The sequence below is a fragment of the Bacillus rossius genome, chromosome 1 (genome assembly GCF_032445375.1).
Source record: "Bacillus rossius redtenbacheri isolate Brsri chromosome 1, Brsri_v3, whole genome shotgun sequence".
Taxonomy (NCBI): domain Eukaryota; kingdom Metazoa; phylum Arthropoda; class Insecta; order Phasmatodea; family Bacillidae; genus Bacillus; species Bacillus rossius.
The window spans coordinates 43,441,688-43,458,058 of NC_086330.1; the positions used below are offsets into that span (position 1 = coordinate 43,441,688).

The 16,371-nt window shown below is 48.6% G+C and overlaps 1 protein-coding gene across 2 annotated transcripts in view; it reads left to right on the plus strand.

Moving 5' to 3' along the window:
• The first annotated feature begins 15,622 nt into the window (after positions 1-15,622).
• LOC134535295 (serine/threonine-protein kinase ULK3) overlaps positions 15,623-16,371 on the plus strand; it is a 45,325-nt gene continuing 44,576 nt past the window's right edge. Inside the window, exon 1 of one of the 2 annotated variants that reach the window (XM_063374366.1) lies at positions 15,623-15,855. In XM_063374366.1, coding sequence (XP_063230436.1) covers positions 15,769-15,855 — 87 coding nt within the window. In that variant the 5' untranslated portion in view covers positions 15,623-15,768. The remainder of the gene's footprint in view (positions 15,856-16,371) is intronic. The other variant, XM_063374374.1, reaches the window with a different exon arrangement.

Here is a 16,371-nt window from a genome sequence, read left to right on the forward strand (position 1 = left end):
GGTTACCGTGGATGGACTATATTTAATATCTGTAATTAATAATTTAATTTTGTGAGAAATAGTAAAATAAAAATTTAGAAAAAGAAGGTCCTAACAGTAATTGAACCTAAGCCTGTAGATTATCAAACAATGCATTTTAACACTATAACACTGTTGAGATAAAAATTTTAACAAAGTTATCGGTGAAATAATATCTTTGCTCAATGAAAACTTTAACTCTCAATTGCGGCTAAGTTACAATTTACTGTGATGTATTCAGGGGCGCAACAACTAAATTTTCAAAGGGGGGGCAATATACTTTTTTATAAAGAATCATTGATCCCCCCCTATTGTAGCGGGGGGTCCCTCCCCCGGGAAAATTTGTATTTCAAGGTAGAAAATTGTGCTATTTAAGCAGTTTTATTATCTAAAAATTGATTACACAGCTAGTAGAAATAACATAGCCGACTTCTACAGCACTTTCTTTGCCCCCGTTTGCCCCCACTTCAAGGTTTCAGAGGGGGGGCAAAATACTCTTGCCCCACCCCCCCTCCCACTCATGTTGTTGCGCCCATGGATGTAATCAAACCCCTCAAAGCTTCTAAATATATTTTAAAAGGGTGGTTGTCTGTAAAGTCGGTTTACGAACGATAATTGACATGATAATGTCATAAGAAAACATTGATGAAAAATTGCATACTTTTTAATTTTCAAATATTATTTACAGTTTTTGCAAATTTAATTTAAATAATATGTTTAAAAATAATCACAAACAATTATTTATAGAAATACACTGAAATCAAATTAGTGTCAATAAAATTGTTAATTTGAAATGACGAAATAGGACAAATAAATCGAATTTTTTAAATGGCTGCTTTAAAAAGTCATCCTTAACCTTTTTTTATATTATGGATGATTTTCCCGCACGGTGGTTGGCCGGTTCTTGCACGCTTAGCTCAGGCAGAACGTGAAAATGAGTCATGGTTTTTCGTGCGTGCAGCTGGCGTTCATCGATATATAAAACGTTATCATGTCAAAAAACCTGTGTTCCTAATGTAAAAATAGTTAATGGATTGGTCACATCAAGCGACATACGATTTTCATTTTCACTCGAATTTTTAAAACTATGTATATACTTTAAAATTTAAATACCACATTTATTTTCCTTCCGCCATATGTTTTCCATTCACAAAATTTAATAAAGATACTTGCTGTATATAGAGTTTGTAAGATTAACGTATAAATATATACCACTTCTTTTGTGGGCTTGGCACGATGCGATACTGTTTCTTAGTCCTCGCAACGCCTCTCCTCAGACAGTCTACAACAGGCCGTGGTCTGGGGCAGATGCGTTGTCCTGCATGAAGTCATCACCATTGTTTCTTTGATCACATTTTTTTCTGGTAATAATAACTTTTCAACCTAAACCTTTTTACTTATTCCTTCCGCGCATCCCCGCTTCACCCGCCATGTGACCCTTCTACCACTTGGTTTTGAACTTACAGCACTGGCCAGCTCCAGAACAGAACTTTGCTTAAATCAGCCACTCATACTTCTGCTGGCTTTTTAAGTAATATTGTTTCAGCCAAGTTAAAGTATAGCTTCTGCAGCCACTACAGAGACAAAGCTACGTGTTTTAACCACCCTCGTTTATCAGAAAAGACTGCCGCAAGGACTAAGCATAGAGTATCACTGTTGCTAAGTTGTGATTCGTAATTTCATTCTGTCAATTGTTATAGAATTTTGCTCACATACTGTAAATCTGTAAACTAAGTCACGTGTGATTAAAACCATGTTGTTTCTCAAGATGATCCATTTTTATTTTTCCAGTTTCACAAGAGTGTACCAGTTAAGTACCAGCATACTGGGCTGAGCAGGGAGTGTGTAGCTGTACCGCAGCTAGGGACAAGCACTCAGGTGTTTCAAGTTTAGTGGACCATACTTGGGGCCGACGACCCACACCACATCAGTGGTTAGATACCAGAGATGGCCTGGAGTCCTCCCAGACAAAAAATACCATAACTTCATTCCAACCTCCACTAAGCTCACCCTTCGTCTCAGTCTTATGACTGCGGTGATGGCATTTACATAGTCTGCACAGAAATGTGAAACACGGAATGTTAGATGTGTGATTACAATGGTGGAAAATGCAGTTTCCTTGCTGAAGCCTGGGTAGAGGTATCCTGTAGGCACGTCCCTCATGTGATCACTGCACAGCCCACCCAAAGTCCCAGGTAAAAGATTGCACCCGGCCTCTGTAGAAGGCCCGGGAAGTACCTGACAGGCGCTACGGGCGTCGCGGTGCTGCTGTTGTCTGGGGGGGGATGTGGGGTTGCCAAGCTAGTAGGACACTAGGCCGTTGGTGATGGGTCGTGGGTACTCTGCCCCCGCGTGCCCCACCAGGTACGTGGCTTGAAATATATCCTGAACTTCCCTACTTGGCTGTGAGGACGCTCGGCTGTGTGGAGGATGGAGTGGTTCGAAATAATCGTAAGCGACACTGTTTATGTTAATTGCGTTTAATACACGGCTTTCTCCGGTGGTACGCATGGGTACGCGGTACTCCTTATGCATACACTACGCAGTGTCAGAACCACTACAAAAACTATGAGAATGCGCTATGCGGCGTCTGAGCCGTTGTACAGTTACAATAAAACACACTGATAACAGAACAAAACACAACACTAACATAAAACTATGAATTTGCCGCGGCAGTCTCGCGAGGCGCGGTTACTAGGGCTCTGGAGACGGCCAGTACTGAAAGTTAACTGTCTTATGGGGGCTCAGTGAGCGTGATCCTAAATTACACCTTACACTGGTTTGAGGTTGCAGCCGGCAGGCGTATGTGCGGCGGTCTTGGCGAAAGCGAGTTGGCTGGAGACGGTCAGTGCCATAAATTGCATGGTCCGCAACGCGGTGCGGAACCACTAAGGAAAACGGTCGAGATAAGTCCGGGTCCACGAAATACATGCCGAGTCAACGTGAGCAGCAAAGAAGTAAAAAAGGTTTGAATATTAAAGCGAGTACAGAATGAATAGTCGGTGGAACAAAATTGAAGGCTGCTCACGGACACGTCTTGGCCCGGCACAGAGTGGTAGGAGACTGCCGAACATGGCCGCCTTGCATGGAAGGGAAACTTTCACCTCCTATGTGAGTCGGCACCAAAAACTTACATTGACTTAATTTGCTCTATTATAAGCTAAAAACACGTTCCAGGTGCCCATTTAAAAGTTAGCAACTAGTCATTGGGTGCTTAAGGCTTAACAATTATTTTAGAGTATTTAATTATTTGAATTGTGGCATCAAGTTGGCGACTGTAAATTTATTAACATTTTGTCTCCCTGTGAACTGTATAAGTGGGATTTCTCCAAATCTGACTTGATCATTGTCACAGGCACTTTAATTAAGGCCAGTGGCCGCGGTGACTGTTAATGAGGTTCGCTGTCTGCTCCATGCATGCAGTGCTCGGACAGAGTGGCTACGACGCACTTGTTTAATGCATGTGAATTAATAATTGTGTCCTAATGTCTTGTTCCTTAATTGTTTTATGGGGTCGAGCCCCTGGGGTTTCATGCCCTTAAGTTTATTTAAGTCTAGTGGTGTCACACCCGAGGCGTTCGCCTGACTCATTCCCGCTGAGCTAGGGGTGCGCTCCGAAAACGGGATCTGGTACTAGTGGTGCGGAGCGCGGGCTTAGAAGCCATGGTCGGGACGATGTCCAGGTGCATTATGGTTAGTTTACACTGTTATAAAATAGGCAGCCCAGTGTAGGAAAAACCTCGTGGCTGGTCCACTTTATATGAAGGCAGATCCACACCTCGTGGCCCATCTGAACACAAAATAATTACATCGAACGAAAAACGTGTCCTAAGTCACAGATAGTTTTGTACCAGGCCTATAGAGGCCGGCCATGGAGAAAGATGTCAATAGATTAAATAAAACTTACTCTCTTGCATCTAACTCAAACGAGGCAAGATGATGTCTCTGTGGTACGCGAACACGTCTGTGGAGTAAATACAATTACTGTGGCCCTAGAAGGCGTCATGCTGCCAGGGCCTCATTTCACACGCAAAGTTTGCAGATAGTGGGAGACAACTCATGCTAGGTTTCAAAACTAATTGCTTAAGAACAAGTCTCATTTATAAATAAATAGAAGTTGGCTACAAAAAACTTTCTTTGAATTGTATTTTAACCAATATTAACCAGCAGAGCTACGTACATGGAAATTACAGTCGGCAGACAAACACATGCACTTGACAACTGCTGATAGCCGCGTGTGTGGCTGTCGAAATATCGATGGCAGGGGCCACTGCACTGCATTGCATTGTGGGCACATTCATTGCACATGCAATGCTGAGGTGCCGATGAGGCATAGTGGCCTGTGCGACCAGAGGAAGCACCGATTAATGGCATCAGAATATGCGGCTATGATCTGGGATCTCTATCTAGTGACAGGTAAGGTAACTGGAGAAGATGCAGCATAGAGAGGTGAGGTAGGTGATATTTAATATGCCAGAGGTTGTGAAGGGATGGCTAAGGAGGTTGACGCCACTCCCGCTGCTTGTCTAAGTTTTTTAAGTAGTTATTATTTTGAAAAATTATCTCAGGGGTTTTAATGAGGGTTCGGCCTCGTGGCTGCAGGCAGGAGCACATCGTGAATCGAAACCTACCCGGGCTGTTCAGGCCATCCAGGAAGCCCTATAAATAAATAATAAACTGGTTAACACGACACTGCACTTTATTCAGAACCGATACACCTATTGGTCCAGGTACTGGCCGCGTCTGTTGTCTGACCGCTGCGACACGCGTATCTCTCTGCGTAAGCGGTACGCGCGACCAGGATAGGGAGCAAATTGGTGTACACGGACTTATACAGTGGCCGATTAAAAATGTGAAAGGTGCGGCGGATAGTCACGGATCTCCTGTGCTGCAATAGCTTCTACAGGCAGTTATGTTAACATGGAAAACAGCACATACAAACGGACATTTCAAAGTTATTTGCAATCTAACCTGTGGCAAAATATTAGGTCCCGAAAAGTACGTAACCCGGTAAGCTGGAAACATACACATTACAGTCACTTATTAATTAGAAATTAGATTGCCCGTTACAAGTTACTCATTTACAGACGATGAAAGTTAAGAGTCGTAAGTTAACGAGTATGAACTCGACACACGTTGCTAAGAGTCTTCGACGATAACAATTAATTGGCTGTGGAAGCCGGAAAACTGCATACCTCAATTACGCTGTCCTTAGACTCTGGACATGGAAATACATAATGAATGCAAAGCTCCCTGTTGGGATAAAATTAATTAGTTAATGAGTCGCACGAAATATCTTGCGACTGAGTGGGGTCGGCGCAGAGCTGGTAAAAAGGATTTTAAGAACTTACACTATTGCTGAGACTTGGATGTAGCGCGAAAGTTGATGGCTCTGCGTTCGCGGAGCGTCCGACCCCTGCGAGCTCCCGACGGTAACTGGCGCGAGACCGCACTGCGGCCTCGCGCCTCGACACGTGAAGCACGGGAAAACATCTACGACCAGTTTTGGACTTAAATGACATATTTCACAATATATGGTTATGGACAATTGTACATAATTTCCCTTGAATTAAATATCTTTTAAATTGTTATTAAATTGGTTGTTTTTGATTTGAACAGAATAATTACATATTTAATTAGGCGCATTGCCACACCCGGTCGGGCTCTGTCGTCGCTTTGGTGTTCGTCGCAGCGCACTTTTACACACTCGGCGGACATCACGCTCGGGGGTGTTCGATACACTTAAGAGTAAGTGTTTTGTGACATAACGGCCTGTGCGAACCACAGGGAGCACCGGCGGTCGGCGTCAAGGTGAAATGCATAGTCCAACAGAAATGATTAAGGTGTTGGTGTTGCCGTCACCCGACCTCTGTGAAAGGTCCGGGGGGTACCTGATGGGCGCTACGGGCGTCGCGATGCTCTTGCTGTCCGGAGGGGCGCCAGGCTAGCGGGCTGCTAGGCCGTTGATGTTGGGTCGTGGGTACTCTGTCCCCGCGTGCCCTGCCAGGTACACGGCTTGAATGTAACCTGAATGGTTCTCCCTTGGTTGTGAAGGCCGCTCGGCCGTGTGGAGGACGGGAGGTTACGGAAAATGATTGTATACGAGTTGGTGAGAATACATTTAATTTAGGGGTTTCACCGGGGGTCCACGTGGGTACACGGTACGCTCTATGAGTCCGCTCCACGGTTCAGTCCCGCTACTAAAATTCTCACCAACACTTGCTGACGGCTAGCGGTTACTCAATTAACAAGAAAAAACACAACACTACGTGACACTAAAATGGTTACCGCGGCAGTCTCGTGGGACGTGGGTCGATGCTCGCTGGAGACGGCCAGCGCCGAAAGTTAACGGGTGCAGGGGGGGGGGGGGGTCCGATAAGCGGGCTCCTAAGTTCGGCGAAACACTTACGTGAGTGATACGATACGCAGCGCGGTATCACGATGAAGACGGTCGGGATAGGCCCGGTTCCGAAAAATACGCGCCGAGTCGACGTGGGCAGCGGTGAATTAACAAAAGGTTTTAAATTTAAAGATTTAGTACAGAATAAAAATAATCAATGAAATAAACTTGAATGCTGCTTACGGACACACGTCTGTTCCCGGCGCGGAGTGGTTCGAGACTGCCGAACATGGCTGCCTCGCAAGGAAGAGAAACTTTCTCTTCTTTGTGAGTCGGCGTCAAAAAAACTTATATTAATTGAATTTACTCTATTACCAGTTAAAACATGTTCCAGGTGCCCAATTAAAATGTAGCACCTGGTAATTGGGTGCTTAAGGCTTAACAATGGTTTTAATGTATTTAATTATTTAAATTGTGACATCAAGTTGGCGACTGTAAATTTACTAAAATATTGTCCCACTGCGAATTATTTTAGAGGGATTTCTCCTATTCTGACTTGATCATAGTCACGGGCATTTTAATTAAGGCCAGTGGCTGCGGTGACTGTTAATGAGGTTTGTTGTCTGCTCCGTCCGTGGTGTACTCGCCCGGAGTGGCTACGACACACTTATTACATGTCGGTTAATTAGTAATTTCGTACTAATGGCTTTTCCCTTAATTGAATTATGGGTTCGAGCCTCCAGGGTTCCGTACCTTTAAATTTCATTATGTCTATTGGGGTCACGCCCGAGGCGCTCACCTGACTCAATCCGGCTGGGCAAGGGGCGCGCTCCGAAAATGGGATACGGTACTGGCGGTGCGGAGCACTGGCTTAACGGCCATGGTCGGTACGACGTCAGTGTGGAAACCACTACTTAGGGTAGAGAAGGGGGGGGGATAGTTAAGTTAGGCTGTTTAAGGTTATAAAGCATAAGGGGGGATGTGTACAATTGGGAGCTAGGGTAAACAGATGTGTTTATAAAGGTGAAGAGATTTAGGGTGAAAGTTACAAAGGGTATGGAACTGATTGGAAAAAAGGGAGCTTTGCCTTCCCTGTGTAGACAGGGAGGGAGTGAAATGGGCTGGAGGAAGGAATCCTTGGGGGTGAGAGATGCAGGGAATCTGATGAGATTACTAAAGGGGGGAGTGGTGAGTGAGAGAAAGGGAGGAACTTATTGCCACTGGGTGAGTGTAAATCAATCAAAGTAAATATGTGTGTGTTTTTAGATGTTTCTGAGGTAATATCCGAGGCCATTGAAATGAGGGAATACCTACATGGTTTTTGAGCCCCTCAACCCTTGAAGTAATTCTACACGATTGGTAGATTTAGAAACCTACCCCAAACCCTGGAATTGCACTACATAGTTATTTGGTAGATTTGAGAATATTGCCGTGTCCTGCACTTGGCCTCGACCTACTGGTGCGAGTGCTACATGCTCCTCCCTCTGAAACCTACATTGCCGCCTCTCAAAGAAAGCCGTATCCCACAGGCTTCTCTACACCAGCCTTGGGGTATAGGCGACGAGTAGTGCCGCAACCCAAACATAGATGGCATTAAGCATTATTGACATTTATTACAGTGCATATGTATTGTATAATTAATGTGCAATGTAAGATGTGTGTCAGTGCTATGTGTTCATAATAATTAAATAGTATCCTTAATTGCGGGTTACTGGGGAGGACAAATGATGACCTGTGTGTAGAATATGTATCGCTTGTATCAGTAACCATTGTATGGAGGAGTTCTATTTAAGCTAAGTATAAATTTACCTAGCCTATATGGCTGGCTGGCAGCCTGGCGGGAAACGACGAAAGTCTCCCCCTAAAAACAAGGGTAGTCGTGAAACGACTGCCCTTAGCAACAACACCAGAAGAACTCCAGGAGCAGCTCATCAACGATGGTTACCCCGTCTCATCGGTGGTCCCGCTGAGGATCGTCCCAGACGCGGACACCAAGCCATTCTTGGTGTCCAAAAACAAACAGGGGAGGCAACCCAACTTCTGAAGATCAAGAACCTTGGCGGCTGGGTGGTCAAGGTGGAGAGGTACCGCGGATCAGGCCGAGTTCCGCAGTGCTATCGATGCCAGAAACCCGGCCACCGCTCCATCAAGTGCGACCGTGTCCTCCGGTGCTTCAAGTGCGCCGGAGAGCACTGGTCCCGGGATTGCACCGCCGGCCCCGAGAAGAGGAAATGCTGCCTCTGCAGCGGAGGCCACATTGCAACGTCACCCGAATGCCCGACCCTCATAGCCTACACCCGACGCCACCCACTCCGACCTACAGCTGACACTCCCACTCCCGCCGCTGCACCCCCCCCCCCCCCCCGCCCAGACACATCCTCAGCCCGAACCTTTCCACCCCTCAAGGGAAACGCCTGGACCAAACCACCCACCACCACCACGCCACCACTCTCCCCACCAAGTACAGCTCCCCCTGTCACAAACTACCCAACCACCCCCGCAGAAGCTACCTCCCTCACCGAAACATTCCACACCATCATCTCCTGGGTAAAAAGTTACCTTCCCATCATCCGCCGCACCATGACTGCTCTCTCCCAAGCCCCTACCAAAACTGAAAAGTTTGAAATCCTCCTTCAGGCCCTTCTCTCATTCTTCGAATGAATCCTACACCACCCCTCAAGATCCTCATCTGGAATACCTTTTCCCTCCTCCCCAAGCTCCCAGACCTCCTCCACCTCATCCAGACCCACTCCCCCGATGTCGTTTTCCTTTCAGAAACCTGGCTCTCTCCCACTGACCTACTCCAGATCCCCGGCTATGCCACCCACCGCTCCGACCGGAATGGAAGGGGCGGAGGGGGTGGCACTGCTCCTCCACTCCAGAATCTCCCACCATCGCCGCATCACCCATACGTCCCCCGCGACCGAGGCGGTTGCTGTGCGACTGCACGGAGGTCCATACGCCCTCACCCTTGTATCCCTCTACCTCCCCCCACAACACCCCTTTCCCACAGCTGACATTGTGGCCCTCGGCGGGCTGGACGCGCACGTCGTGCTTGCGGGGGACCTCAATGCCACACACCCATTCTAGGGCTGCGTAACAGCCAACAGGAGGGGCAGTTCTCTCCGTCAGCTCCTCCGCACCTCTCATCTCTCTCTTCATGCCCGCCCTACTCCCACTTTCTATCCAGCTCAGCAGAACAGGCACCCTAGCATAATAGACCTCGCCCTCTCCTCGGCACTCCCCCTCATCACTGACCTCCGCACCATCACTACAGGCACATCCGACCTCATTCCCGCCATCGGTTCACTCCATTACCTCCCCCACGCCAACCCCCACCTTCCACGCTTCGACTTCCCGAAGGCGAACTGGTTCGCCTTCCAAAACTCCCTCTCCGTCTCTCTCGATCTCACGACCCCCTTCAACTCCCCTGCCGACATTGATGCCAATACCCTCACCCTCACCCGTGCAATATCGGATGCAGCCTACACCCACGTCCCCCTAGCCCCCCAACGCTCCCTCCTGATCCCCTTCCCGCAAAACATCAGAGACGCTCTGTCCCTCCGCAACCGCTTTCGCGCTCCCTGGCAGGCCAACCGGACCCCGTTGAGCAGAAGGATCTACCTCCTGCTGCGGGGCTGGTGCCACCGGTTGACGGCGGAGTGGAGAGCCCGGCAGGAGACACAGCACCTCGCCTCCCTTTCCACAACCACAGGCTCCCTCTGGTCCTACCTCAGGCGACTCAAAGCCACCCCATCCACCATTCCACCCATCACCACTCCCACAGGGGTGGCGGAAACGGCCAAGGAGAGATCCGAGGCGGTGGCCGCCTACCTGCAAACCACCTTCACCTCAGCCACCACCAACTCCCTGTCCTCAGACTCCTCTGATGACGAGGCCTCCTCCCTCTCCCGCCATGTCACCCTCCCCCCTCTCCCTGACACCCCTACCTTCCCACTTGTCACCCCCAGGGAACTGCAGAATATCATATCACACTTCCGCCTCTCTGCAGCACCCGGCTCAGACTCAATCCCCACTCCAATCCTACGCCACCTCCCCCGGAAAGCCATCGTCTTCCTCACCAAACTCCTCAACGCCATGTTCCTCCACTGCCATTTCCCCACATCATGGAAGACAGCCATTGTCTGCCCCATCCCCAAACCTGGCATACCACCGACCCTCCCCTCATCTTACAGACCAATCTCTCTCCTTCCAATCCTATCCAAGGTCGCGGAGAGGGCCATCCTACAACGCCTCCTCCCAGAAATCTCTGCCCACAACCTTCTCCCCAATCACCAGTTCGGCTTTCGGCCCCACCACTCCACCTCCCACGCCATTGCCTGGGTGGAGCTGCTGGTAGTACAGGGTTTCTCCCGGCGGCAACACACGGGCATGGAGCTCCTCGACCTTGCACGAGCCTTCGACTCCATCCCACACGCACAACTCCTTCACCGCCTATCTGCTACTGCAATCCCACCACACCTGACCCGCCTTCTCTGCTCTTTCCTGGAGGATCGCTCCTTCCGGGTGCGAGTGGAGAACATCCTCTCAGACCCCTGACCCATCCAGGCTGGCGTCCCACAGGGCGCCATCTTGAGTCCCCTCCTCTTCACACTCCACATCTCTGACCTCACTCCCCCTCCCGGTACCTATCTCGTTCAGTACGCTGACGATACCTGCCTCATCGCCTCCTCCGTCTCCAAGCAGTTGCTTGGGGACCGCCTCAGCCGAGGACTCACCTCCCTCAACACCCAATTCCTTGCACACGGCATCGGACTAAACCACACTAAAACCAAAGCTATCCTCTTCTTCCGTTACCACCCACACCACGATCACCCCCCCAGAATCAACCAGCACACCATACCTTGGTCACCCACGATCCGCTACCTGGGCGTCACATTAGACGCATCCTTCACCTTCCTTCCCCACCTCAATAACATCCGCGCCAAAACCAGGGCAGTCATGGGGCAACTAGCCCCAGTCATCCGTCCCTCCTCAGGCACTTCCCTCCAAAACCGAATCACCATTTACCGCACCCACATCATCTCCAACCTCACGTACGCTTGCCCCACCTGGTCTCATTCATCCCTCTACAACCTCAGACCCATCACAAGAACATTCTTCCTTGGCACCAGGCTAATCCTAGGACTCCCCCGCGCCACCTCCCGACAAGAACTCCTACAACAAACCCAACTCCCTCACATCCATGACATCATCTCCAAAACCACCACAAAATTCATCAAAAAATGCTCCACCAGCCTCAACCCCCTCATCAGACAGATCACCAACCTTCCCCCCAACTCACCTCACCCCAGAAGACCACTCTTCACGACAGACCATCTCCAGGAGGAGGACTCCGCTGAAGAGGACATCGACCCAGCGGGAGGGGCCGGCGGCTAACCCTGGGGACCCGCACTCCTACGAGAAAGCACTGCGGAACCAAAGACACCACGGTACTCCACCACCCTCTACCTGACCACCCCACCGAACGAAGATCCCAACACCGACCGCAAGAACCAGGCCCGAGCCAACGGACCCGGCCTCACCATCACTTCACAACCACCAACACCATTTAATGTAAATAAAACACTCACATCACACAAATCACCTGTCCCCAAGGACTTTAATGTTGGAAGGGGCAACGTATGTATGTATTTATCTATGTTTATTGTAATTCTCATTTGATGTAAATGAATCAAGTTTTTCCCTCCATGTAATTACCCTTGTACACTCTTTTTAAAATTGAGTCATTTTTTGGCGGGGTGGACCCCCTGGAGTGGGTCCCCCATTTAAAAAAAAAAACAAAATGCGGACAGAAATGACCAAGCGCCCGCCCTTGCTTAGTAGATATTTTCTACTCTTCCAACTCTTCTTCCTGAGCCATCCTTCTACTCCCGTAGCCAACCCGCATGTAATTAATGCATGAATTTTGCATCCCGCATGTAAGTGCCCAGGGTTTTCCCTGTGTCTATGCAGGTTTTACCTGGGCCCAACTTATCTAGTTTTAGTCTAGAATAGTCAGTGAGGGGAGTTAGTCATGGCGCCAATCGCTGCCATCGCTGGCCAATCCTGTCCTAGCACACGATGCATGCACCCTCTCCCGCATGGCTACCCCTGCATGATTAGAGCGTATAGGCTTCGGCCTGAGACGCACTTAGAGTCTGTCCCTAATCCAGACCCCTCCCAAACACACTTAGTTTTAATTTAGGTTAGGAAAAAAAAAATAATCCTAGCCTATCTTCGCTCGGTAGCTCTCGTGGTGTACACATCACTGGGGAACAAGTTGACTGCTCTGCCTGGAGGTTCAATGCCTCTGACAGCGCGGAAAGTGTGTGAACCATTTTGTGTGCATGGCGAGTGCCGAGAGGCAGCGACCAACTGCAATCGAACGCGTCCTGTCGGTGGCGAATATAACGGTCCAGCTGTGATGAGCAGCTGGATTTGTTGGAAATACATAAATACCAAATCGTGGACCGTCTGGCGGGAGGGGCGGTTGCTTTGGTGACTCGCCGAGGATCGAGTGTCGGCGGAACTTCAAGTTGGACGTCGCGCTAGTCCTGGAGTGTTGGCACTGCTGGCGATGCAGCAGTAATCGACGAGTCGGGGCGTTACACACACTTCTAAAGCTGCACATCGTCGGCAGGAGGGAAAGAGGAGTAGTGACCCTCGGAACCTCGCGCCATGCATGAAAGGTCCCGGCGCGTCGGCTGATGGAGAGAGAAACCTGAACGATTGAATCGGTGAGGGACTGGAGCAACAGTCAGCTTCGGGGGCTGCGCAATCGCGCGGGGCACTGGCTGTCTGCGGGAGCGGACTGACAGAATCCCGCGTGGTTGCATGCTTAACAAACCTCTTTCCCACAGCGGAACTCTACACTATTCACGATTATATGCCTCCTCGGTGACTGGCCGGGCACATACCTGTTGGGGGGTCACTGTGCTGCCGCGCGCGGCCTTGGATCTTAACACTACACTCACACAACGAGATTAACTAGGCCACTTTTGACACTACACTTTACAAGCCTCTAAATACAGACATCACGACACTTTCATACATCAGTTAGCTCACCTAACTGAGGGGGAAAGGGCGACCTTCCCCCCGCCTGACATCTACACTAAATAAATTAAAGCCAAGCACCACAGCGACAGCTATTTAATTACTTGCAGGACCGTGAGCCACTATTAATCTTAAAATCGCACACTTCGCGCCCCGCCGTCGTTTCTAATCATTCGAATAAAGTGACGGGGTCGCAATCTTGAAATGACTTCCCACATAGCGAGTTATGGGAACATAATAGTTCCTGGTATCGCTGTCACATGCTCCCAGCCGAGCATATGAAGAAACGGCGAAACCTAGCCTATCAGTGCCAGCTGCTACCGACCGTGTCCCGTGGGTGGCGAATAAGGGAGTCCAGCTTGAAAGTTGCAATCTCGCTGGGGTGACTGTGAATAACCAATAGCAGTCAGTGGACCAAAGACCAGCCTGTGAAGTCGTTATTACAGCTATCGGGGTGAAAAATATCCTGAATGTAGCTCGGCGCGTGACAGAAAGCAGTTCTGTCGGTGAAGGCACCGCAGGGAGCTCGATGTGCCATAGTAGCGAAGTTTAGACGAACTGCGGGCTGGAACTTGCGGAGCGTTGGACTGCTTGCGCACAATGGAACTGAAATGCATCAGAACTCTGAAGAAGACATCAGGGACCTTCAGCTGGGGCTACTGTAGTTGTGGCAGTAGTAGCCTCAAGCGGCACGACCTTCAACCGTCTCAGGGATTTTGGGTGGCGAGGTTGGTTCCCTCCCCCCACCCTGGCTTGAAAGGTACACTGCTGTTAACCTGAAGAAGTAAGATGAAGATAGCGCAACATCAGGCTGCCTTTCGCTCCGTGCGCCTGCAGTTCGAGCCGGTTTACTGGCTCGTCTGCCCACTTCTGTTTTAACTGTGGCTGCCTGGGCAGCTGGGCTGGGCTCTCGAGTGAAGTCACCCGCCCCTGGGGGCGCATGCGCCCCTGTTTAATAATAACCCAGGAGTTCCCAACCTTTAAATGCGGGCCGCAAGGTCCAAGCACCCAACTCCAGCATGGTTGATTTTTCAGGCCCTCCAACTCTTGTTACCTGGACCCTTCTTCCCTCTTGTCCAGTAGTTACCTGCTTGCTTAATGCATGATATTTGATCCCCGCATGACCCGGCCCAGGGTTTTCCCTGTGTCTATGCACGTTTTACCTGGGACACATTAGCTAGCTTTTAAGTTAGGCGACCAATGGGGCGTCAGTCATGGTGCCAATCGCAGCCATGGCTGGCCAGTAAACCCCAATAAGCACATGATGCACGCGCCCTTGTCCTGCATGGTTTAAAACCCTCATGGTAGAGTGTATAGGCTTCGGCCTGAGACACACTTAGGTCCTCCCCTAACCTGGACCATCCCCTACACACTTATAATTAACTTAGGCTAGGAAAAAAAAAAGCTAGAGCTCTTCACCAAGTAATTGGTTTTTAAATTTGGTACAGTGAGAATATTACAGAGGAAAGATTTTGCTCTCATTCCCTTCTCTATTCCTTTTCTGGAGCGCACTTCGGGAGCTCGCTCTAGATTCCCTCCCCTGGAGCAGCCCCTCGAGAGCTCGCTCTAGGATCCCCACTTCCCCCCTTGGAGCAGCCTTCGGGAGCTCGCTCTAGGGCTCCGGCTAACTTCCCTTCCTCGTTTCTTACCTTACCCCTTCCCTCCATAGCCCCACTCAGCAATGGGCAATACCCGCCTGCAGGAGCTGTTCGGCGACAACATGTGAGCGCACTACGCCCAGGGGGTCTTTCATCACACCTCACACCACTCCAGCACTGGATGCTGTTGCCGGGACACGTCAATACTTTTGTATCTCTATACATACCTATGTGTTTCGAACCCTTTAAACAAATGACTTCTAAAGCAATTAATGTTATGGAGAAAGTTAAGAAATATTATAAAAAAGTTTTATAATGACATATGTAATCAAACATTTTTTAGGTTATCATTTTTGATGGCGAATTTCATTAAACTCTTTTTCCTTGAGCTTCTAAAAAAAACGGAACTCGTCTGGGAGAGGAAAATAAGGGGAAGTTGTACAGAACAGGGATGGGATAAAGCTAACATGAATATGCGATCATGTGAAGCTTGTGAGCCTTGACCTTAGAATTTACTTTAAAATAAACATTTTATATCTTTAATGGTATTTTGTTAATTTTCTTTTAGTAATGTTGGCGTCACTAAAAATATGGAGGGAAATCTCATTGTTATGGATTGGTGACATTTTTTGTTGTTATTATTTTAATTAGTTTTATTGTTGAAAAGATAATAGAATAGCATTGTTTAATGAGCATTAATGTCATCACCTAGGTTTAAACGTATAAATTGTAAACATGTGGATTTGAAAATCAGTTATGTCTGTTCCAAACGTTGAAGGTTATACAATTGTCGGGAAAATTGGTTCAGGAACTTATTCAACTGTATACAAAGCATTTAAAAAGGTATTGCGCCATGTACTTGAAATTTGTAAATACATAGATCAGTCCTTTTTCAAATTCACTAAGGTCATGCTCCAATTAGCATTTTGTGTTGAATTTTTTAAGGCTTTCAGATTAAACTAAATATTGTAGCAGAACTATATAGGAAAGACGTAAAAAAAAAAAAAAAAGAGACATGCAGCGCATTGTAGCGGCATGGCCTAGCGTTATGCGCACTTGAGACAGCGTTATTGAGCTATTTTTAATGTATTTTTTTCTAAGGTTTCTGTAGTTCTAGTTATTTTATGGTCGGAAAAGTTCGTTCGTTCGCGAAGGCTGGGTCCATGCGAAGGCTGGGTCCATACGGAGTGTGCAGGACTAGAGGAGGGGGAGCTGGGTAGTCTGGGGCAGGAGTGGATGTGTAAGGATTGTGACAAGGATAACAAGGGTTCAGGAAGTGTAGTGGCAATGGCAAGAAGCAGTGGTAGCCAGGAGATGGTAGGTGGGGTGTCAGGAACTCAGAGGGAAGGAGGAAATGTA